General features: G+C 43.1%; 1 protein-coding gene across 3 annotated transcripts in view; it reads right to left on the bottom strand.

The window, feature by feature from the left end:
* PACS1 (phosphofurin acidic cluster sorting protein 1) overlaps positions 1-23547 on the bottom strand; it is a 70265-nt gene that overhangs the window by 12232 nt on the left and 34486 nt on the right. The window contains exons 6-18 of one of the 3 annotated variants that reach the window (XM_081891380.1): positions 19091-19182; positions 17721-17801; positions 16597-16656; positions 15635-15795; positions 12981-13074; positions 11625-11705; positions 11398-11513; positions 8722-8860; positions 7382-7489; positions 5965-6071; positions 2160-2314; positions 1068-1178; positions 270-372 (exon numbers count right to left, since the gene is read on the bottom strand). In XM_081891380.1, the coding sequence (XP_081747506.1) occupies positions 270-372; positions 1068-1178; positions 2160-2314; positions 5965-6071; positions 7382-7489; positions 8722-8860; positions 11398-11513; positions 11625-11705; positions 12981-13074; positions 15635-15795; positions 16597-16656; positions 17721-17801; positions 19091-19182 (1408 nt within the window). The remainder of the gene's footprint in view (positions 1-269; positions 373-1067; positions 1179-2159; positions 2315-5964; positions 6072-7381; positions 7490-8721; positions 8861-11397; positions 11514-11624; positions 11706-12980; positions 13075-15634; positions 15796-16596; positions 16657-17720; positions 17802-19090; positions 19183-23547) is intronic. The other 2 variants (XM_081891382.1, XM_081891381.1) reach the window with 2 other exon arrangements.

Raw genomic sequence — 23547 nt, 5'->3', positions numbered from 1 at the left:
TAGCCTTCCTTGAGAACCACATGCAAGCCACCTTCCACTTTTTTACAGTGGTTTGTCTCAGTCTTGCTTTACATACAAGCAAAATGAAGACTGAGAAAGGGCATGCTAAAGGGGATTCTGAACGAACTTTCAATAAATACAGACACAGCAAACATTATAGTTCACATTTAGGTTTCTTCTAGCTATGTGGGTGAGGCAATTTGGGCCCACTCACCCACCACGCTGAAATCCAAAGCCCATGGCAGAGGGGTAGATGGGGAAGGACTTACAATTTGTGTTTGCAGGTCAGCATGGCCTCGGCCACAGGCAGCTGGTGGGTCACGTTTGCTCCACTGACATACTGCATGATCCGGCCAACCACATCAAAAGGCTCTGAGAAAGAAGAGAACCCAAAGAGAGCGTCAAGCAGGAAAGGCACATGGAGTATTCATCATTAACCAAGCCAGCAAGTGGGAGAACCTTCAAGATGCTGGCTTTAAGATACACATGAGATGGTATCTGCACTGAGGCACAAAGAGTGACAAGCCAGAGAAGTGGCTGATGGGGAGAGGCAGGCAGGAGAACTCGGATTAACAAAAAGACGCGCAAGCCTTAAGTATGGACCCCATCCTGGTGTGGTAAACACCGGTGCTAAATGCCATTATCTCGCTCCACCAAACCCCAACCCTAGCTGCCCAAATTTGCCACCTAGTCCATAATCCTGCTGATCAATGTGTAGTTCACTGTTGTCCCCAAACTTGCAAGGGTCTGGGAAAGGTGACTTTGCATCTTGGCTGGAATTGCTCGTTCTATCAAATGATATTACGGCCTACCTTTGACTGCCAATGAAAACATTGTCTTATTAAACACAAGCTGGACACAGGGAGGGGTCCACATCTACCAAGCACTGGTTTGGGGTAATACCAAAAGGCCCATACTAATTCTTTGGCTTCTCACCTTAGTTTGATTCTAACTTATATAAAAGCAGCATATATACAGAAGAGTCTTCAGTCTGGCAAGACAGAATAAAGACCTTTCTGAAAGATGTTACTTCTATCACTCACTGTGAACTGAAAACTTGCTCTTACCCGTCATAGGTGGCTCAGATTTGCTGAAGAGTTCTCGCCAGGTGGCATCAAGAAACATACCACTGTATCTGCTATCCACAGAGCCCATGTACTTGGCTACCGGGTGAGAACCTGGTGGAGAAATGAGAGGAAGGCCTATTTATTATTATTATTTAAATCTGTATACTGCCCTACACCCGGAGATCTCAGGGCAGTTCATAACATAAAATCACAATATAAAAACACAAAATACCTAATAAAAACAAAAACAACCCAATAATCCCACCTCTCCTTTGTGTTGCTATGATTTTTCTTGGCAAGCTACACATATCTAGCACCGACAGATGGCTGCTGAGGCAACAGACCCTTTGGCATCAGAAAGCCACTGACTCTCCAAAAAATAGAAACTGCAATTGTCTTTAGCACAACACTCCTTTTGTAAAGTGATTCTTATTATTCAGAGACAAAAATGGGTAATCTCTCTCTTTTTAGCGAAAGAAAACTATGATTGGGAAACTCACTCTCCTTTAAGTAAACCATCACATATTTCACTACAAAAAAATTGAGGCTGTTCAGCAATTATTATTTTTGTAATTGATTACCAGCTTTAGCTTAAACCTAATCATTTTCTTATTCCCAAATACTCAACAAAACTGACTTTAGAAAATACTTAGGTATGAGATAACAAAAGATGTCACTCATTATTAAAAGGAAACATCCTCAACATTTTGCCTTTCACTCCCTACTTCATAATAAAAACACAGCCTCAAAAACTGAGGAAGCATGTTTTTAAAAGCTCAGACCCACCAATTAAATTTTGCCCTCAAAATCTGAAACTGAGTCCACTGGTTCTGAGGAAGGGTATCATGGGATGTAAAAAAAACCAGACAAAGAATGTTGCGTTGAGTGAGCTTTTGGCAAGTATTGGTGGCTTCGGTTCTTGGACTGAGTGGAGGAAGGTAGGTCAGTTCAGCTCATTCATTCTGTTTGTAAGAAGAGAGCTACTACACCTGGTGGCTTTTGGGTCATTGAAATGTAGAACTATTGGGTTTCAGATGTGTAACTCAATAGCCACCTACCAAGCGAGCGAGCCACAGGCACAGGCGGTATTACCTAGTGGGATGATGAGAAACTTCATATAGCTCAACCAGTCTGATGTCTTGTTTGCCAATTGCTTCACAAAAAACCTCAAGATGGAGCTGAGATAACTCTGCCCCCCGATAGACACCACCTTCACAGGACGTGGCATGGAGGAATTACAGTTGCAGCTGATGGGTGGAAAGAAAGAAGAGGGCAGTTAAGATAGTTGTACGTCAGGCTCTGCATTTATAATAGTATCTACTTGTAGAAGGCAAAAAACAGAAATGGTGGAACTGGGAATTCTATCCTAGTGTTGAAAAGAAAACCATGCATATGATCTACCCTACACCCCACCCAAGTAGGGAGTTGCAAGGAACTGTTTCCTTAAAATAGGAGGTGCCACAGCAATACAACTCTGGCTTCTTCAGACTAAGGACTATATAACCACAGACCTTAATACACACCAAGGCTTGATGAAATCACAGTCAGATCTCTCAAAGGGACCTTTATTTCATTTATCTCCAACTTTTCCTTGTAGATAGCCCTAAAGGGCTTCCAAGGTTCTCTCATTCAGGCACTGATCAGGACCACAGTCACTTACTTCCGAACAATCCTATGGCTCCTAGGCCATTAATTTAAATGCACTGTAATTTATAGCTTGTCAACACTCACACTCACTTAGAAGGCTGCTTCATACTTTACGGAAAAATATGAGCTCTCATTTAGCCACCACAGGCTCCCATGGTGTTCACTAATGTGCATAAGCCAGGTATGTGTGATATCACATATGGTAAACATGCACTCAGAAGCTATGATCTGCACTGCCCAAGCACATGTTAGGAGATATAAATATCTCCCTGTCACACATTACAAGCCACACAGTGGTGAAATGGAAGCTGCACCTTTTTTTTTTTTACAATGTGCCGACAACCTTCTGCAGACCATATCCCAGCTCTTAGCAACCTTGCATGCTCCATACAGCTGAAGGAGCAATTTAAATGTATTTTATGAGGGTGGGATGGATTCACTTTTTGTGAACTCTAAGCTCCTTCACACTGAACAAGTGAGCACTTCTTCAAAGCTTCAAGCATCTGTCTTAGCAGCATGGCCAAAGACCACTAGAGGGCACTGAAGAGCTGGAGAAAAATGCATTTAAACCCCTCAATGATGCCTGCAGCTTTACTGCTTCTAGACACAACACTGAGAACACGTAACACAGTATTTTTGTTTTCAGCAGGACCAGGAAAGCTTGCAAACTCTTTAAGAACCTGAACATTTACTTTTACCAGGGGTCAGCAAACTTTTCAGCAGGGGGCCGGTTCACTGTTCCTCAGACCTTGTGGGGGGCCGGACTATATTTTGAAAAAATAAATAAAATGAACGAATTCTTATGCCCCACAAATAACCCAGAGATGCATTTTAAATAAAAGCGCACAATCTACTCATGTAAAAACACGCTGATTCCAGGACTTGTCTGTTGGCTAGATTTAGAAGGTGACTGGGCCGGCTCTGGCTCCCGGGCCTTAGTTTGCCTACCCATGACTTTTACCCTCAGTGTGGAGTCTATGAGGAGTAGGAACTTCAGGGAGATATGAGGCAAGAGCCAAACCTAAACCTTGACCTCCAATCCCACAAGCACAGAGATCTCTCCTACCTTGAATTTCAGTAAGGTGTAGTCTCAAGCAAATACATAGGCATCTTTACTTCATAATACAGAATTTGAAATTAACAACAGCCAAATTTCTGCATGTAATGCTTAATTTCTGAGAGGCTCAATCCTGCATGGCATCTGCTTTTAAAGATTCATTTCATGTTTGGTGGCTGACGGTGGGTACTCAAGCACATGCTCATAAGGCACTCATTACTATTCTGTATGTATTGAGGCCTATGCCCTGGCATTAGACAGCCTCCAGAGCTAAGCGATGACTCCACTTAACCTGACAAAACAGTATAGTGTGAATCATGTCCTGGGAGACTTGCACTTTGCCCTTTCCAACCACTGTCATATTGCAGTGACAAAGAATACAGTGAAGAAAGGTCCTTCTAATTATATGGACATTGACTTCCCATCATGGCTGTGAGAGAGGAAGATGCTGGAATTTGAGTGCAGAGCCTCTTTTGTAGGCAGCCAGTCATGCTGGGAAAGTAGACCTGCATTTCAGCAGCTTCCAGGATGACTCTGGCATGAAAATAGCAAAGAAGCCCAGGGGAGCCAGGAGCACACAACTAAATCTTATTTCTTGGATTATGTTGCTGGGTGGAAAGAAAAATGGAGAGCTTGTCCTTATGTTACTGAAACAACGTAGTTGCTGTTCCTCTGGTGACTCAAGCCCACGTAACAATAGGATGTGCTAGAGAAAGGTTACGTCTGCATTTAAGCTTAAGAACTCCAAGGCCCTTTCCTGAGCACTCTCATTTTCTGAAGTCAGGCAGATGGCAACTGTGAAGCAGTGGTGTAGGAAGGGGGGTGGGGGGCCGTCCAGGTTCCATCCCTGATGGGGGTGACACCACCGCGGGTGGCACCCCTATTGGGACGCTTGTGTGTGGGTGGCATGCCACCCCACCCCCCGCTCCGGGTGGCAAAGCCCCTAGCTCCGCCACTGCTGTGAAGGGTGTATTTATGGATGTAGAACCCACCCTGGAGGCTGACCTGACTCTCATCCTCACTGTCATGCTGGGTTAAAGCCTTTTGTTTTCCCAAGCCTTTCAAAAGCAACTTTCAAAAGCAACTGTGTATCTGAAGAAGTGTGTGAACACACAAAAGTTTATACCCAGAACAAACTTAGTTGGTCTCTAAGGTGCTACTGGACAATTTTTTTTTTAAATTTCAAAAGCAATTTAATTATTCTAGTTAGCCCCACCAATGATGCTGTGTTTGATTCTGTGGTTTTTAATAGATGGTTGCTTTTTGTTAAAATATTTTCCAATAAGTTCCACAGTCGCTGTCCTGGAAGCTGCTTTTACTGAAGGTGCAAGCACTAATGATTAAACAAATAAAATATTTTTAGGGAGAACACTAGGGGGAGGCCGATGTATGTGTCTACTCCAGCTGCAGCAATGCCCTCAAGCTGCTTTGCTTTTCATGATACAGTACTAGAGCAATGTGCAGTGGAGCCACCAGAGATCTGTGACGATGCCAATCCGGTATGGTAGGAACTGGGTTGTCATCAATGAACTGTTGTTTGGCAAGGTGTCTTCTTTGACTGCCCTGCAATGTGTCCTCTTTTAGTTGTGGTCATAAGAACCGTAACTTCAGAACACATATTCCCAATACTGAGTGTCCTGCAAGAGGCACTGGGAAGAATTTGAGACTTTTAAAATGTGGAGAAGGGGCACAGATGCTCCTCATCTGCAGCTCATCTATGTATAGGTTATTGACAACAAGGCATCAAACCCAGATGGGAGATTTGCGCGCTTACATTGAATTCTTCCTCCCTCTCCCTTTCTTACTCTGCATACAGGCAGCTTTCACTCTAGGATTGTGCTCCCTTCCTATGGCTGAAGTCAAAGCATGCCTTGTACACAACCGTTATCTTCTCTCTGTGTGCCTGCCTTAGGAAGGAAGCAGGCACCTTTGTAAACACATTTGAGTACTGAAACCTTGCAGATATAAAGACCATCCTTCCCCCATCCTTCCTGCCAGAGAAGAGTCTTTAGTTCTAAGGATTAAGTGATGTTTAAGTTATTCAAGTGCAGACAAGGATGGACAGCCCTAATCAAAGTGGATTGAGGCATCCTTTTCAAGCAGTTTAGAATCTGGTTTTCTTTCCCATTTTCTCAGAGCAAATTCCATAGTATAAAAAATGGGGACACCACAGATATAGCTTTGTGCACTCACTATCGCTGGATCCTCGTGAGGATTGCAGAGAGGACAGCTTGCACTTCAATTGTGGAGCATGTGCAAACAACTGGCTTCTTCTGGTCCTGAAGGAGATCAGCCACATACTGGAAGTAAAACAAGTAGTAAGCAAGCAAGCAGTGGAGGGATTTGGTGCTCTGTTTACACAATTGCCACACAACACCCCTTCTTCCCTGATTAGCAATCACTGGCCACATGACCTCAGACAAAAGGTTTGGTAACAGAGCACCATTCAGCACCCTGGATACAAGCTTAACATGACACAGTTACGACTCAGGTGATGGAAATCTGAAACCCATCTTATTGCTGCCCTAGTAGGTAAGAGATGGGGAAAGCAATCAAGGTGCAATGGGACAACAATGGGTATGAAATATTGTGTGACAGACCCATCTGTTTTAAGATGATTCCCTCCTTTTCAAGGATCTTGTTCCAGTCACTTAAGGTCCTGGCTTATACGAAGGAAGGTTCAACAGGACAAAGCAGAATCCCAAGATAATCAACCCAGACATGGCCTCTCACTAGCACCAATGTACCCTTCCCCTTTTCCCATTGACAAAAACATTCAGTTACTGCATGGCATTCAGTGAAGAATCTGGGTTAGCTGTCAAATTCTGAATATGCTAACTTTCATTTTATATAAGACACTTGGCTTCTAACCAAATGGCCTCAATGATATAGTTAAGATAAATAGATTTTCTCTACATATTGACATAAGAATGGCTTGGGATGAATTTTAATGGCTAGCTGAAGGGGCAAAATTTCTTCATGGCTCTTCATTCCTACTGCTTATCCTCTTGCCAATATTGCACAGTCCCCTTGGTGCTTAATTTTCCATGTAGCTTAGCTTCAGTGACACAGATTAAGCACAACCACTTCTGATTGCCAATAATGCTAAATTGAGTTTACCTAATAAATCAAACAACAATGAAAAAATGTGCTTAAAGTAAATAATTTATTCTGCTGGGACTGAATTGCAGGATCTGGTTCTGATAGTTGGGGAAATTACCTTTATTAACTAGTAATAATGGGACATCGCCACCCATTATCTTAGTACTGTTAAACATTTGTACTGGAAGCTTAATGGGGTAGGGACCTACCTATTTTTTATGTTATTATGTAAATTGTTACATTTACCAATGGTGCATAAGAGTACCACTATTGTTTTATTATTATTAAATAATAATAATGACAATACTTTTCATTCCTTAATATTTGGGGAGCAAGTCTAGGTTTCTACAGGCAAAGCTACATTCTGCACTCAGAAAATGGAACAGTTAGGGACAACAGCGCATGTTCTTTTTTCCAATTTACTTAATTCTGTTGACCAGAGATTGGGATTGTGCAAAGAACAGGACAGACACACGGACAGACACACGGACAGCAACAACCTCCTTACCTGGCCTTGCCAGTCAATAGTATTCACTAGGATGATGTTTTCTGGCAGGGCAGAGTCTGACACTAAGATTTGATTCAGCTGATCATAAACAATCTTGCGAGGAATCTGCTGGGGGAAGTTGCATGGTTTTTTAAGCATGGTTCATTGACATAACTCCTAACTCAAATATAAAGCAAAATAATCTTATCTCCAACATGGAGCAGGAAGGCATATGTCATGAGAGGGAATGGGGAGAGAAAGAGAAGCATTTCTCTTATTCTTGCTGTATGACAATACTTCTAAGATCACCTTTTAATACTATGGGATATTACATTCTCACCCACAACTTATTTACTCCTCAGCAGGTCACTATAATTTGAGAAATGCACATTCCTCTTGCCTATATTTATTGGGCAGGTGAAGGGGAAAATACTTGTAGCCCTTGTGGCTATAAAAAAAAAGTTCAACATAAGTGGTTGGTATCTGGAGAAAACTCAGAAAATAAAAGGAGGAGGAGGAGGAGGAGGAGGAGGAGGAGGAGGAGGAGGAGGAGGAGTAGTTTGGATTTGATATCCCGCCTTTCACTCCCTTTAACGAGTCTCAAAGCGGCTAACATTCTCCTTTCCCTTCCTCCCCCACAACAAACACTCTGTGAGGTGAGTGGGGCTGAGAGACTTCAAAGAAGTGTGACTGGCACAAGGTCACCCAGCAGCTGCTTGTGGAGGAGCAGAGACGCGAACCCGGTTCCCCAGATTACGAGACTACCGCTCTTAACCACTCCACCACACTGGCTCTTTGGACAAGCTTCCAAGTCTGAGGGATAGTGGGGGAAAAGGTTTTGTGTCTCTCATAACAAGTGCTCCTAACCCTTTACTAACCATATAGCTCCAATCTCCTTCTCTTCTTTGATTTAAGTTTAGAAGCAAAAATTCCAGTGTGGTGATTAGAATGCTGGACTAGGAGATAGGAGACCAGGGTTCAAATCGTAAATCAGTCATGAAGCACCCTAATATGACCTAGGACTAGCCACTGTCTCTCAACTTAACCTACCTCATAGGGTTTTTGTGAGGATCGCATACATGGCTGAGAACCATGTATGCCACCTTGGAGCTCCTTGGAGGAAAAATGGGGTGTAAATGCAACAAACAAACAACTTTGCCTACTTGATTCAGGATCTCTTTAGAGCTGAATACAACTGGAAAGATACTGCAGTACTTCAAATAAGCTTACAGCAACTAGCTACCCCAACAACACTTGGCTTTTATCAAGTCTGTATTTAAGGAACGCCACCTCCACTCCTACTCCAAAATTAGGGAAAGAGTGCTTAAGCCCCAGAGCTGCAATCTCTGAATGCTGGTTACCTGTGTACTATGACCCAGATCTGGTGACCTTTCACTGTCCGAACTGTTGGTTCTTTCACTGAGGGGTTTTGACAGCTGACGCTCTTTGAGTGGGGTGCTGCGTTTCTGCCGGGGCGTGTGTGCAGCACTGTCCATTTTGCTGTGAGCGGTAGAGAAACAATGATATTAATGCCTCATCTTCTCCAAACTTACTGAACATGGAAAGAAGAATGCAAACCATGTTATACCTGCAGCGGAACACAGAAACTTTGATCCAAGGTCATTGCAAAGAAACTAGCAGAGTCTCAGAACTAACTGATCCCATCTTACATTTAATACTTGTGAGGAAGCAAGCCAGTCAGCCAACAGAGCCTTGGATTTTTTTTCTAGCTCCACTAAGTTGAGACAATAAATTATTTGCAAGGTTGTGTTTGTGCCTGCAGGCTTACTACCATAGTGTGACATCTAATATCTAACATCTGACAACCCCCAAAAGTAACACACACTGCCAAGTTTCTAGCCCTCATTACTGCAGAGAAAAATGAACACCCTTAAGGCTATATCAGCTACGTAAAGTGAATGTTAAGAAACATAAGGAACCTGGTGACAATGGGGGAGAAAGAAAAATGCACACAACCTTGGGTATCAATTACTGCAAGTTCATGATATGGAGAAAGAGAGCAACTCTCAGAGGAATCACAATGCAAGCAGGTAGAAAAACAGCTGTAGAATCATTCTTGAATTGGATGCTACAAGGAAACCCCCCTCTATCCAGTGACATTTCCCAGAATGGTAATGAGCCTGAGGGAGCCTGAAGGCACATCCAACCTTCTGCTGCCATCTGAGGCATTCAGCAAACTGAAGGTGCAAACTGAAGGACAAAACCATGTGCCTCATTCTGAGAATTTGCTGCCCTCTGGAAATAAGTGGATCATAGAGCTACCACCACCGCTGAACAAGGAAAAAAGGAAACAAAGAGAGGAGGAGCTGAGCAAACAAACATATAGTGCTGCCAAACATGTCTGCTACTCAGCGTCTGCTTTGCAAAGGGAGAAACAGGAGGGGCTCTGGGAATGTATCACTTTTGCATTTAAGCAGTAGTCATCTGCTGCCTCCCCAAGCACCACAGACAAAGGCAAATGTGGCACATTTCAGGTAACAACCAAACAGCAAAGACTTCTAACAGAGCAGAGCACTTTGGGGTCAAATTCTTACCCAGGTGCCTGAGTCACAGGAATTTAGCTGAAGATGCAGCGTTTGCTATCAGAAGCTGAGTGCAGAACTCTTGTGATTGAAGAGTTACTACTAGCCACAAGAAAACTGAACAATTCAACTGAGAAAGACATGAGGAGCAACGGGTGGTGAAGGCCCAGTTCTACTGCATCTAGCCCATGGTTTCCATTCCTTGGCCGCACTCCCACAGTGCAACATTTAGGCTTAGCACAAGTGAGGCCTTCCTTCTAAAGCATAACTGCCATTCTGGGAGGAAGGAGGTGGGAGAAGAGGAATGGAATAGGGACAGTGTGCAAGGGACAGTGTGAAATGAATGGAAGGCTGATGAATGGGGTGCATGGAGGGATGGGTTTAAGTGTGTGGAAAGCTGCATGGGTTTGCCTTACCCACTAAGGGAACACAGCTCTTGGGAGAGGGAAAAGATTCTCCATGCATGACATATGGGCAGCTAGAGTCACCCTCCTCTCCCCCACCCCAAAAATATATATATTTCCATGAACATTCAGAATGCACAAAAGGGGGCACGTTATTGAGCAGCCACCAGCCCAGTGAATCTTTCCATGCTCACCCACTACCATTGTTCGGTAGCGAGCATTCACTGGAGAACACAGAATGAATCAATCTTGGGAGAAGCAGGTATGGTTACTCAGTGTCGATGGAAAGCATTCTGAAAATAAACTCTGCCGTTATGCCTTGTTATACCTCCCCTCACCTGTGACCTGCCATGGGCTGAGAGTTTCCTCTTCATTTAGACAACTCACCCCTTTCTTCCTTTTATGCCTTGACAAGGCTACGTAAGCCATGCCACTTTCCAACCCCTCCTCAAAACCCTCCTTTTCTGCACAGCCTTTGGTTTACACCCCACCCCCTCAAGTCCTCAGCTCCTATTGAAATGAAGCCTAAATATGTGTGTCTGCAGTTTGCTCATATTTCATTCAGTGCATCTTCCATTGTGCCTCGCTGTTGTGACTTAAAAGTTCATTGAGGTAAGGACACCCCCCCCCTTTGTGTTTCTCAAACCAATGTGGGGTAGTGTATGCATGCAATCTAGGTAAATTACTCAGGAACAATTTAGTAAAATCTCCTCTTTTCAAGATAGCTAAAGAATTTGATGCTAACCTCCCAAGAAAAGATGGCAGATGCTCTTCAATTGCAGGGAGGAGGAAATGGCCTTTTTTATCCTCATCTTTATCCCTTTGGCAAAAATATAAGCTACTAGCTTCCCTGCCACAGGAATTTCAGCTATACTGTTGCTAAAGGAAGGAAGGAATCTGTGGCCCTACAGATGTTGTTGGACTACAAACTCCCATCATCCCTGACCACAGGCCATGCTGACTGGAGTTTATGGGAGTCCAGCAACTTCTGCAGAGTCACACATTCCCCAACCTTGCTGTAGCTGACAGAGTGCTCTGATGAATTTTCAGAATAGCAATATGTAAGCAAGCAAAACCTGATGCATACTACCTAGGTGATGCCATGCTCTGAAGATCTCCCTTGCTGGTTTTCATAGGTGTCTTTACTTTTTCTGGGATGACCAAGGTGGTGGTTGAGTCTCCAAATGTATCCTGACCGTTTCCTTCCTAGAGAAGGGAAGAGGAAGAGCATTCAGAATAAATATTAGTCATAAAAATAGGTGATTACTGCTGTTAGCAAATGTCCTCACCAATAGTATAAAGGACAAATGTACCTACCAGTGTGTCTCCTTCGTTGATACTGTCATCTGCGTTTTTATTCCGGGTAGGTTTCAGTTTGTCCCCCATGGATGCTTCCATCTGGATAAAGAACAGTATTGGAGAGAAATAGGGGGAAATGAAAAAAAGCAAGCTGTGATTCAGAAGGATCATGTTTACAATCACTAGGTGATTTGTTGTTTATGCAGATTATAAAACTAGGACCTTTTTACTTCCTAGCATTGGAAATGACAACAATTGATCCTTAGCATCAAAGGTAAATCGCCCTTCAAATCCCTGAGAAACCCAGTTTCCAAACACAAGTTTCTAGTTCTTCAGGAAGGGAACTTGTGTTGGAGACAGAAGGAGAGGAAAGGCAAAGAGTTTTGAGATGTCATGTGGCCCTGCAGTAGTTGTTGAACTACAACATCCATCACCACTGATCACAAGCCATGCTCTAGAGGGGAGTTTTCTATGAGAAGAGCCTTCAGTGCTGGGGCAAGTTTTCCCATTTTCTTTATTAAAGGTAAAGGTAAAGGTACCCCTGCCCGTACGGGCCAGTCTTGACAGACTCTGGGGTTGTGCGCCCATCTCACTTAAGAGGCCAGGGGCCAGCGCTGTCCGGAGACACTTCCGGGTCACGTGGCCAGCGTGACATCGCTGCTCTGGCGAGCCAGAGCCGCACACGGAAACGCCGTTTACCTTCCCGCTGGTAAGCGGTCCCTATTTATCTACTTGCACCTGGAGGTGCTTTCGAACTGCTAGGTTGGCAGGCGCTGGGACCGAGCAGCGGGAGCGCACCCCGCCGCAGGGATTCGAACCGCCGACCTTTCGATCGGCAAGTCCTAGGCGCTGAGGCTTTAACCCACAGCGCCACCTGTGTTTTCTTTATTACTAAACTTTAATTGCAGGATTAACAGCACCTAAAGGAAGGGGAGAAGAGTTTCAAAGAACTGCTTCCAAATTGCCCGGCTGTCCCATCCCCTTTTAAATATTAAAAATAATAAATATGAATATAAATCACAGGAACTGTTACACCTGGCCAATGTGATCCCTTCTACACACTCCACCCTTCATTGGAATACAGGTCTGTGCATGACACGCTAGAGGCAGATTGGGGTTCATCTTAACTTTGCAAGCAGCATGTAGACAGAAGACAGACCAATTTCATTCATTTGAGACAGGACACAGCAATCAGTTCACAACAGTGGTTCTGAAAAACATTGTTTCCACATGGACACAACCAGTCGAATATGGTAATACATATTGTAAAAGGTTGAGATTGGTTTCCTTCTAAATTAATTACAATTCACCATAATCATAAAGTTGGTAGAGTAAACAAGAACTATCTATGGCTCCCCCATCCTTGTGACTTACTGGGCTGGTGGCATCCTTGCCGAGGCTCCCTTTGCTGTTAAGGCTTCCAATTTCAGTCTGGGAGCTTGACTGTGACATTCCCTCAAAGAAAGGCCTAGTATAGAACAAAGCAGAGAAATCAAGAGGGGAGTAGGGAGAGACATTCTTACGGGGGGCAGGGTAAAAAGGCTGACTGACATTCTTAAAAAACAATGTAGTTAGATCACAGCAGCTATTCTTCTCCGTTTAGAACTTCCACCTGCATTAATGGCGGAACAAACCATGACTTTCTTTTATAGATCTACAACAGGGATGGGAAACTCTTTTTATACACACCTCTCTCTGGTCTCCATTCATGAAAGGAAGAAGCATTATCACAGTTCAAGAGCAAATTCCAGCCTGGCAAACATGTTTGAAGAGGCTGTGGAGCAGGGACAGTAAGAGATGTGGCACAGACAGAGCCCCAAGTGACAGAGAGGCCTGGAGGGTTGCATTCAACCCTTGGGCTTGAGGTTCCCCACTCCTGTTCTACAATATTGTTTACTCCCTCCGAAGGGCTGAAATTTGACTTCTCAAGTAGTACAGTGGGGGAAATACTACTGCAGGAAGCCTCTGCCAAATTTTAACTCATCACCCCATTGTTTCATTTCTTTATAGCTGATGACAACTCCAAACTCTTGGTTCAGAGTTCTGATTCTGATAAACATAAAACGGGGAGACGAGGCAGAGAAAATAAGCTATTTGGGACAAACTACAGCTCTGATGCCTTAATACAGGCATTGGAACCTTTCGGTAAATCAGGTCCACGTTGTGCATGACAACTTTCACCTTGATCCTTCCCTGTTGGGTTGTTTGCTTGTTATAATCTAACCCAGGAAGACTCATCTACCAGGAACTAAGATTTCTAAAAAACAGGAGGGGGTTTCCTAAGGAAGAAACCTGGAGATGGGAGGTATCATGGCTTCAGGAAAAGGACAGGAGCTGCCTTGTTACTAGGGAGAAACTGTGTGTGTGTATAATAACAAAAGGAAATTAAATATATTTTTAAAAATCAGCTAATTTTTTTTTTTTAGCTGACTTCTTAAGCATTCAGTTCAACTGGATAGGGGGTAGAGACACAGGGAGACTGGCTTCAATTATCTGGGTAGGAAAAACAGGAAATCAGAATGGCTCACAGGCAAGCCACACATGCTGAAGTTGGGATCAATTGTTTTTTGACAGAACTGTAACATAATCCAACCACAAAGATAATCACTAATATGATTCTGTAAAAGGAAAGGAAACGGGAGAAATGCAAATCCCAAAATCAGGGAGGGGTGCAAGGTCCACCCTTCAACACACACACACACACACACACACACACACACACAGAGAGAGAGAGAGAGAGAGAGAGAGGGTGAGTGAGTGAGTGTTATGGAACAGAATGACTGCACAGGGAGCTGAGTGGGTTGGCAGCTACAGTGGAAGAATCCTGTTGGAAGAGAATGTGTTTCCTTAGAATGGAGGCAGAGGAAGAACTCTCCCCCTCCCTGCCTCAATTATGCACAAACTTCACTTTTCTTTTTCCTATTGCATGCTCAGAACTACAGAACAAGGTTCTGCACACTTCATGCAGCCATCCAAATACGACAGGGAATGGAATTTTAAAAAGACTCAGAGTGCTTGAAAATAATCCACCCCTAAAAGTGGACAAATCTGAATATATGTCATGCATGTCAACAAGCATATCACACAACATGCACATATATTTTCCACATAATTCAGCTTTATGAAAATCTTGGGGCTTTGTATTTTATAGTTGCTGGGTCTCAAGGTGGCAGAGGAAAGCTTTAACAACAGTGGGCATTATTGACAAAAGGTTCCAGAATCAAACCATAGAAGCCAGACAACACTTTCCCAAGGGCTGATATCTGGTTAGAGAGCCCTAAAATTTTAACAGGTGACAGCAACCCTGTATCATCTTTATGCATAGTGATGCATTCTGTCGCCTCATTCAGTCAAAAATATAAATCTTTTTGATGCTGAAAGAAAACAAAACATAAGAAGAAAAGACTTCAAACTTTTCCAATATGCAGTAACGGCAGCCAGAATCCTGTTGGCCCAGAAATGGAAACAAGAGGAGATACCGACGATAGAAGACTGGAGATTAAAACTAATAGACTATGCGGAATTGGACAAACTAACCGGGAAAATTAGATACACTAAAGACCAAAAGTTCATCGAGGACTGGGGAAAATTGGTTGATTATCTGAAGAATATCTGTGAGATGAATACAACGTTAGTGGGTTTACAAGAGGCACTGTAAAAAGACAAACAAGTATTGTTTAAGGAAAATAAGGGGACTAAGGAGCAACAATGACAATATTAAAAAGAGGGAATGCGTTATAAAGATAGAAAAATGGATGACTTGCAAAGACGCTGAGGGAAGTCCAAAACAGACACAATTTGTTGAATTTGGGTTTAAATGTATAATTGTTGGAAAATTAATAAAAATTTATTTAAAAAAAAGAAAGAAAACAAAACTTAAGCATAGTCACTCAGGCTTCAGAGTTTTGTGGAAGAACAACATATCAGCAATTTTATATCTCGCACAGGAATCTTGGTTCCCAACTGTGACACACACACACACACACACACACACACACACGTGTCCAACTTATCCAGTTCACACTTACTTGAGTTTTGGCTTTGGTGTGCTGAGGATGCTCTCTGTATCTTCCATCTCAGGGCCACTGTCACTTGGGTTGTACATCTCCAAGCTATCATAGAGCTCATCCAGATCCTCTTCTACCTCCCGAATCTGCTCCCTGGAGACATGTTCCAGTCCAAAGCCGACCTGTTAAAAAAGACATAGTTACCAAGGTGCTCAAAGCTCCTATGTTCCAAATACACTGCCTCCTATTCTTTAAGACAGGCCCAGAATTATTTGCTTCTCAGAGGGGCAACCTTCTGTTAAGTTCCATGCTGTATCTTCTTTCTGCATAGTGATGCAAATGTGTGGTATCTGAAACTGGGGCATTGCCAAGCAAGCATCAGTCAGCCAAACAGTTTCACCTGAAAACTATTAGCAAATCTTGTGTCTTCCTTCAGATCACACAAAACTATATTGCTTTGTATTCTTAAATAGATAAGCAACAGACACATCTTATAATGAAAATACAAGATAAAAACAGCAAGGCAAATCATCTTCTGATTGTACCCACGCATGCAGACACCTGAACCATACTTTCCAGAGGTAAAAGGAGCTCCTATGCTACTATGATGTAAGCAGAGTTCCTCCTGTTTTCTCCAGGCCATACCAATAATCCCAAAACTACCCTCATAAAACTGCTTAGGAACTTTGGAAGCTGCCTTATACTTCCAAAGTAATCCATCTAGCCAGTATTGTCTACACTGACTGGCTTCAGGGGTCTTTTCTCAGCCCTACCAGATGCCAAGGATTGAAACTGGGATCATTTCCATGCAAAGCATGTGCTCTACCGTTGAAATTCAGCCCTTCTCTTTAGACCAAACATTGCCAGCTACATTTCATGTGGAAATTGTCATCATGGAATACACACTTATTACCACAGTTTTTTGTAAAATAACCAGGAACCACACTTACAGGAATCTAGACCATAAATGTTGTCATACCTACCTCATCTGATACCTTGAACCGCTTCAGTAAAGCCACAAACTTCTGCTTAATATTTGGCTGCTGTGAAAAAGAGGTACCATTTACTTATTAGAAAGGCCACCTATCAATTGACTAGGACAGGCACAAGCAGAGTTCTTGCGACACAGTGCATGATGAGTACTGAGGCTGGGAGAGTGAAACACACACTGAAAATCCTAAGGCAATTCTCCTCACAATTTAGCATCCCAACCACAGAACATGATGGTAGCAGATTTGTCAGAACACCACACCATATATAGCTGAACCCAAGTACCACAGTGTGTTCAACAAGTCCATAAACCTACACCAAATAGGAGGGGGAAATAGTAGCTCTGCAGCACAATGCCAGGAAAAAAACAACCACCTCTGCAGAACCTCTGCATTACTCAAACTCTTCTTCCAGTAACTGGTCCAGAGCAACACTGCTTAGCTTGCAAACCTGATAAGAATGCAGCTCTCAACAGTTCAGCTTTAAAGCGTACATATTTCATGAAGGTAGCTCAGAAAGTTAGTTCTCAAAGACTCATCTTCAAAGCTAAGCATTAAGGAGCAATGCATACAAAAGGGGGGGGAGATCTTATAAGTGCTTAATTTATTAAAAAGCAGGTCAAGACTGCCTGGAAACTCTGATGCTACCCTCTGAGGTGTGGGAATGTGGTGGTCAACTAATGGTTGTTCTCATTAAGCTCTGCTTGAAAAAAGCTCACAGATTCTTTTTGGTAGAGTATCGAAACTCAACATCAAAGGTCAGCTACTCATTCTGTAACTTGGTACTAAAACAAATCTGGTAACAGTCAATTTGGCAGGTATGGCTGAGTACCAGCATGGGAGACTCCTTTTTAATACAGCTTCTAATCACACACAAACCAACAGAAGTTTAATATTTGGCACATTTTGGCCACACAATACAGGAGGTAAACATTTGCTCTTCTTGAGGCTATGAAGCATCTTCAGCTCAGTGTGTTACAGCCACATAGTGGGTTTCACCTATGCCTGGTCTCTTGGGATTACCAAGCAGACAGATGCAGGATGGACTGGAAGATGGGGGGGGGAAGAGGCAGGCCCCAAACTCCTCACCTGACAAGTCCGCTTGTAGTGCTACTCACCCGAGTAATTGCAGAAGCTGAGGTCAGTTTCCTCCTAGTCTTTTTCACCTTCCTAAGGTCCTCCTCTTCATAAAACAAATCCTAGGGGGTGCAGGGGAGAAACCACTTCAGAACACAAAGAACACCTAGCCACATAGTTATTAACAAGGTCCTCCAAAGCAGGACAAAATCTCATTCTTTGCCCATGAAATGTTAGGGATACCAGGCTTGGCATTTTGATCTGGCTTCGAATGACCTGTGTAGTTCTACCTCATGAACACAGCCAGACATGAAAATTCCAAGATGGCCAACACTGGCCAAAGCTACTTAGGAAGCCTACGTATCTTATTCTCAGCCATTCCTATTCTGGATATTCTGCTTCTTTTGTCTTTTAGTTAACCTCCTCAGATCTATGACACTTTTGAGTCGGCCTTCAGTATTAGAAATGCCATAGTCTTGTCCCACTTTTGGGTTGATGTAGTAACAGAAAAAGAAACTGTAACAAGCTGTTCTTTATCAGTGGATCCATTAATTCCTCCTGCTGGGTTATGTTAAAGATTCAACTATAACAAACAAGAGATGGTTCTTCTTTTGCTGAATGCTGCTCATATAACATTTGCTTATAATTTGAAGAATTCCTGGCTTCCAATATTGGTTGGTTAAATAAAGCATGGGGCATAGTTTGTATGGTCAACCAAACCATCTAGAAAGAAGGCAGACAACATTATGATAAATTGGCTGAAAAATTAATAACTTTTGTTATCTATTAAGTGAATAAGGTTCAGGAATATATAATTTGATACTCATTGTTGGGAGTGCATTAAAGCCACATTGAATTTTTTTATATTGTAAACAACGCCAAAGGAATCAAAATAACATATAGTTTTGTATTCTTTGTATACTGCATAAGTGAAACTACTTTGTTTTGTAGTGAATGATACAGCAGTGGTTAACTGCTTGTTGTTGCTATTTTAATTATTTGTGTTATTATGCTAATCTGGTTTCTGTGTTCATATGGTATTTGTATAATTTTGGTTGGAAGACTCACTTTCTTTTTTTAAGTGCCATACAGCCAACTCCCATGAACTATTTTCTGCTACACTTTGTTCTTTCTAATCAGCTTACATCAGGATTTGGTGAGCAACTATTTTTAGAGGGCTCACCTGGCTCCTCCTCGGGTTTCCAACTCAGCTTTAATAAACAACTAGAAAAGGTTAAAATAAATCTAATGCAATAAGGGATATTGGAGAGGGAAGTAGTACACAGGAACTATGATGTAATCATCTGTGAACAGGTGTCAGAGTTCCCAAGTTCCTTTAGGAGTCTGCTGAGCAATCCATACTCAACATGCCCTCACAGAAGGGACTGACTAGGTGATAAGAGAAGCTTACCTGTCCATGTAGGGGGTCATCACTCCCCTCCTGTTCAGAAGAGAAGCTCTCCTCTTCCTCCTCTGAATAGTTGTCAATGTCAGGAGAGCGATCTGGAGGATAGTTTGAGAGTTATGAAATGCCAATTTGCCAAACTTGCAACTAAACTGAATACATTTTCATACGCAAACTGGAGTCAAGGCTGCCCCAGGGTGAAGGTTCAAGGGACAAAGTTCATGCAAATTCAGCAGAATGTAAAGCAAGAAGGCAGCTGGTTGTTGAGTGGCCAGCATGTCGTGCTCCATCAGAATATGTAACTTCCCCCCACTTTTCGTGGTTGTCTTGTCTTACTGATTATACATGTCATGAAAATCAGTTCTAGGAGTCTCATGGTGGTAAAGTGTTTCCTGCATATAGCACACTAAAGTTGTAGAGTCCCGAGGTGTACCACTTCAGGGTGCAGGTGAGATATATTCCTTTTTAAAAATTCTTCTCTTATATATAAAAAAATATCCAAGTACTTCAAAAGTTTATTTCAATATGTGCATGCTGCCTTTCTGTGCAAAGTCCTCCCAAGGCAGAAAGCATAAAACAAATAGAAAGCTAACTAAACAGGGAGTGAGCTTGATGAATCTCTGATACTAGTTTTGTTTTTCCACTTGCAGGGAGGAGGGCACTGTTTGTTATCAACTCAGACAGCAGGTGAGAGAACTCCCCCTTTATGCTCTCCAAATTAAGCAAACAATCTACCCTTGTTACTTCAGGATCCTATCACCTCACTTGACTACTTGTGCAGACTAGATTAGATCTTAATTTCTGAACTGGCAGGAATGCCAACAATTTTAACATTCACAGAGTCCCAGAAATACAACAAACACATTAGGTGAGCCAGTAATAAATAAAATCGCTCCATTAGTACTTGACAGTAAGCCATAGTTAGGAACACCACAAATAAGCAGCTTCAACTCATGGTTTGTTTAGAGAAAATATGAATGATGAGGCCTGGGCCACATGTAACACTAAGCCAGTTGCTCTATCATTTGTTTTTCAGCTCCAGGCTGGGCAGAGCAAAATGGGGATAACTGAGGAGTTTGCACTAGCATGCTGCTTGCTGGCAGGAAGCCTAAGCTTGTTTCCTACTATGGCTTACTGTGTCCTTCAAATCAAGCCAATATGAGCCTTTTGAATCATAACTGAAGAACATGATATTTCTGTATCATATCAGGGAAATAAAGCAACCAGAGGGATCTGCATTTACGTAAATATTCATCCAAAGGGTCAATCCAAGTCGGACCAGACAGCATAAGTAGCTATGATAATCACTGCATCTGCATAGCCCCCCTGGGTGACCTCAAACTTTATATTTCTCATTCACACTGACAGCTAATCATTCATTCTTGAGGATGGGGCTTACCAGCAAAACAGCATAATTCAAGATTCACAACTGTCCTCTCCAATCAGCCAAATGCTTCATCAAGCCTAATACACAGTCACCAACAGCAAACATTTCCCAGATATTTAGGGGAAGTAATTAAAGAGACTATAAACATAGACTAGAGTCATTATTTAGGCAGACATTTCACAAATGAAATCTGCTTTTATGGTGAGCTGACAAAAGCAGACCCCCCCTCTCCTTTCAGTGTGTCCATGTGCCATTCAAGTGACTTCAGCTATCTGAATGAGCTTTACAGTTTGAACTTGCTCGTCTGCTACATTCAGTAGGGATTAGGAAATGGAAGTATATTATGCTGGCCTTAGTGGGATACCATCTAACACACGGGCTTAAAGCAGACTTTGAATCTGCTTGACTGCTGCCCCTTCAACTCAGACCTAAGTCACCAAAGTCTATCCCCAAGTCTGGCAGTAGGTGTTGCTTTTAACCAAGCTTGAATCCTGATTAGTGAACAGTATTTGAATGACAGGCTTTAAGTCTCACAAATGCAGACTAAAAGGACAATTATGCCCAAATCCAATCCCATCAGCATCATTCTCACTGAAGATGGCCTATATGGAATAGGAAGAATACTGGGCTGGGTTTGCAGAGACCTGGGTTCAAATCCTTACTCAGCCAAGTAGCCTACTGGGGAAACCTTGGGCTAATCACTCACTCATTCTCTAATTAGCCTAACTCACAAATTGGTTCCAAGGGTAAATATCATAATACCGTATTGGCCTGAATATAAGCCGCACCTGAATATAAGCTGCAGCTTTAAAATTGGGGGGGGGGGGAGAAAAAAAACCTGAATATAAGCTGCTCCATTTCTTGCTGCTCCTGGCTGCATGCTGGGGGGGGGGGGGTGTGCAGCGTTGCCGGCAGCCTTTCTCCTTCCTTGCTGTCTCCCTTACCAGCCTTGGGAGAGAGGATGGGGGACTACATGCAGGGCAGGCACCACTTCACCACACTCCTGCCACTGTTTGCCCTGTGCTCCTGGCTGCATACCGTACGGTCGCAAATAAAAGCTGCACTTTAACTTTTCATGTTCAGAATTTTGGGGGAAAGTACGGCTTATATTCAGGCCAATCTGGTACATCACCATCACCAAAGATACACAGGCATGCCACCCTCAAGAATACATAAATGTAATTTTTAAAAAGCTGCCCCATTTACCGGTATTATATCCATTTAACAGTGATTATTAGTTTACTGTATCTTGCGTCTTTCTCCACTATAAAGTGTATAAGATCATTTTTAGATTAAAACTCTGACACTATGCAACTAATTGAACCCATTTCCATTATTCTCACATAAAGGCACTAATAACACTGGAGCCTAGTGTAATGACTTCATCTCAGTTCCCAGCTTTCCCTCGCATCCGGTCACTCACAACATTGCTGGTAATAAACCCAAATATCAGAATAAATCCAGCACAGAGTCTACATCTCCATCAGTTTCCTTAGCAACCAGATTTATTGCCTAGGCAGCCATCCAGGAGGGAGTAGCATAAAGCAGAAAAATCCAAGACAGAAGGCTAAATATAGCAGTGTTTGAAGGAATTAGGTTGGATTGTCAAAACAAGACACAGCAAGAGTGGACATTACTGTACTAGATCCAAAAAGCATTGAGATTGCTCTCCTGAAAAATTGCACACTTTAAGACTAACAACTGAGCACACCACAGGCTGCCAAGCACCAGCTGTAAGCCTGCTGCTACAAGCACTCCTTTGCTTTCACTGTGCCTCAAGCATCCATATTATTGGCACTAGGACAAAATCAACCACAGCAGGGAATCCAACACAAGATTTCCTCTGCTTTGTATGGATACACATATGCACTGGAGAACATACGAAGTTGACTTATAACCAAGTCAGCCCAGTGCTGGCAGCAAATCACTAAGATCTCAGCCACAGGCTTTCCCTAGTCCTGCTACCAGATGTCTTTTCAACTGGCGATGCAATAGATTCAATCTAAGATTTTCTGCATGCAAAGGCAGCCCTTAGCCACTGAGCTATGGCTTAGCCAATCAGCACAAGACAAGAGGGGAAAACCAACAGAGCAGAATGCAGCTTTGCTGGCATAGCAGCTATATAACACTGCACATGGGCAGAATAAGCCAAGTGTATTTTGGAATTTATAATTTCATTTGGGCCACATTTATCACTCCCAACCTAAAGTGGTTTAATAGGCATGGTCTCCCTCCGCACCACAAGGAACTGTGGGAATTACAGCTCTTAGAGAATATTGTGAGTCCTCTCTGTAATAACAGATGTCCCATCCCCTTCTCCTGCTCCACCACAAAAGACACCCTACACGTTTGGGTACTGTAGAAACCAAAGGTGCATACTCAGATGCGGCATACAACAAATTTCTTGTGAAAAAATGATGAATCAGATTTCAGTCCAAATACTGCAGATATGTTTTGGTTTGCTTCTGTTGAGAAAAGGTTGTTAAGATGGCCATGGAAAAATGGTTGCTCACTCTTGGTTCAATGCAAATATCCAAGGGAAGCAGAGCAACTGCACCAGGAAATCAGAAATAGAAAGCAAAATACAGGGGTTGTCAGGGAACTGCCATCGGAGCCAGAGGCAGAGGGAAGGCTCCAGAGGGATGCCGGAGAGGGTCCCAGTAGGGAGAGAGGCAGCCCATCTGTTGGGGAAGGAAATCAGTGTAGCACCAGTGGAGAAGGGGGGCAGATGGGGGAATCGGAGAGAAGGCTCCAGGACTCCTCGCCGGAGACCAACGGGGAGAGCACGGGTCCTCCGCTGCCCACACCCTCCCTGCGCAGAAGACTTCTGCGCAGGGAGAGTAGGAGGAGACTCGGCGTCAAAGAACTTATTTGCTGGAAGAAGTTCAAGAAATGCCCACTGATGGATTCTGCCAGCGACTGAGACAGCCACGGATGGGTGGCTGTCCGGACAGAAAGGGTTCACCCAGGTAACCCAGCCAGGTGTGGCGACAACTTACGCACGAGCAACCCCTAGAACCATTACAAGGGTAGAAGTCTGGGCAGAGAACCTTCCTGCATTTAAGACCTGGAGTTT

This window comes from Podarcis melisellensis, assembly GCF_964234715.1.
Source record: "Podarcis melisellensis genome assembly, chromosome: 16".
Lineage (NCBI taxonomy): Eukaryota > Metazoa > Chordata > Lepidosauria > Squamata > Lacertidae > Podarcis > Podarcis melisellensis.
The sequence above is the reverse complement of the archived record's forward strand: the minus strand, read 5'-3'. Positions and strand labels throughout refer to the sequence as shown.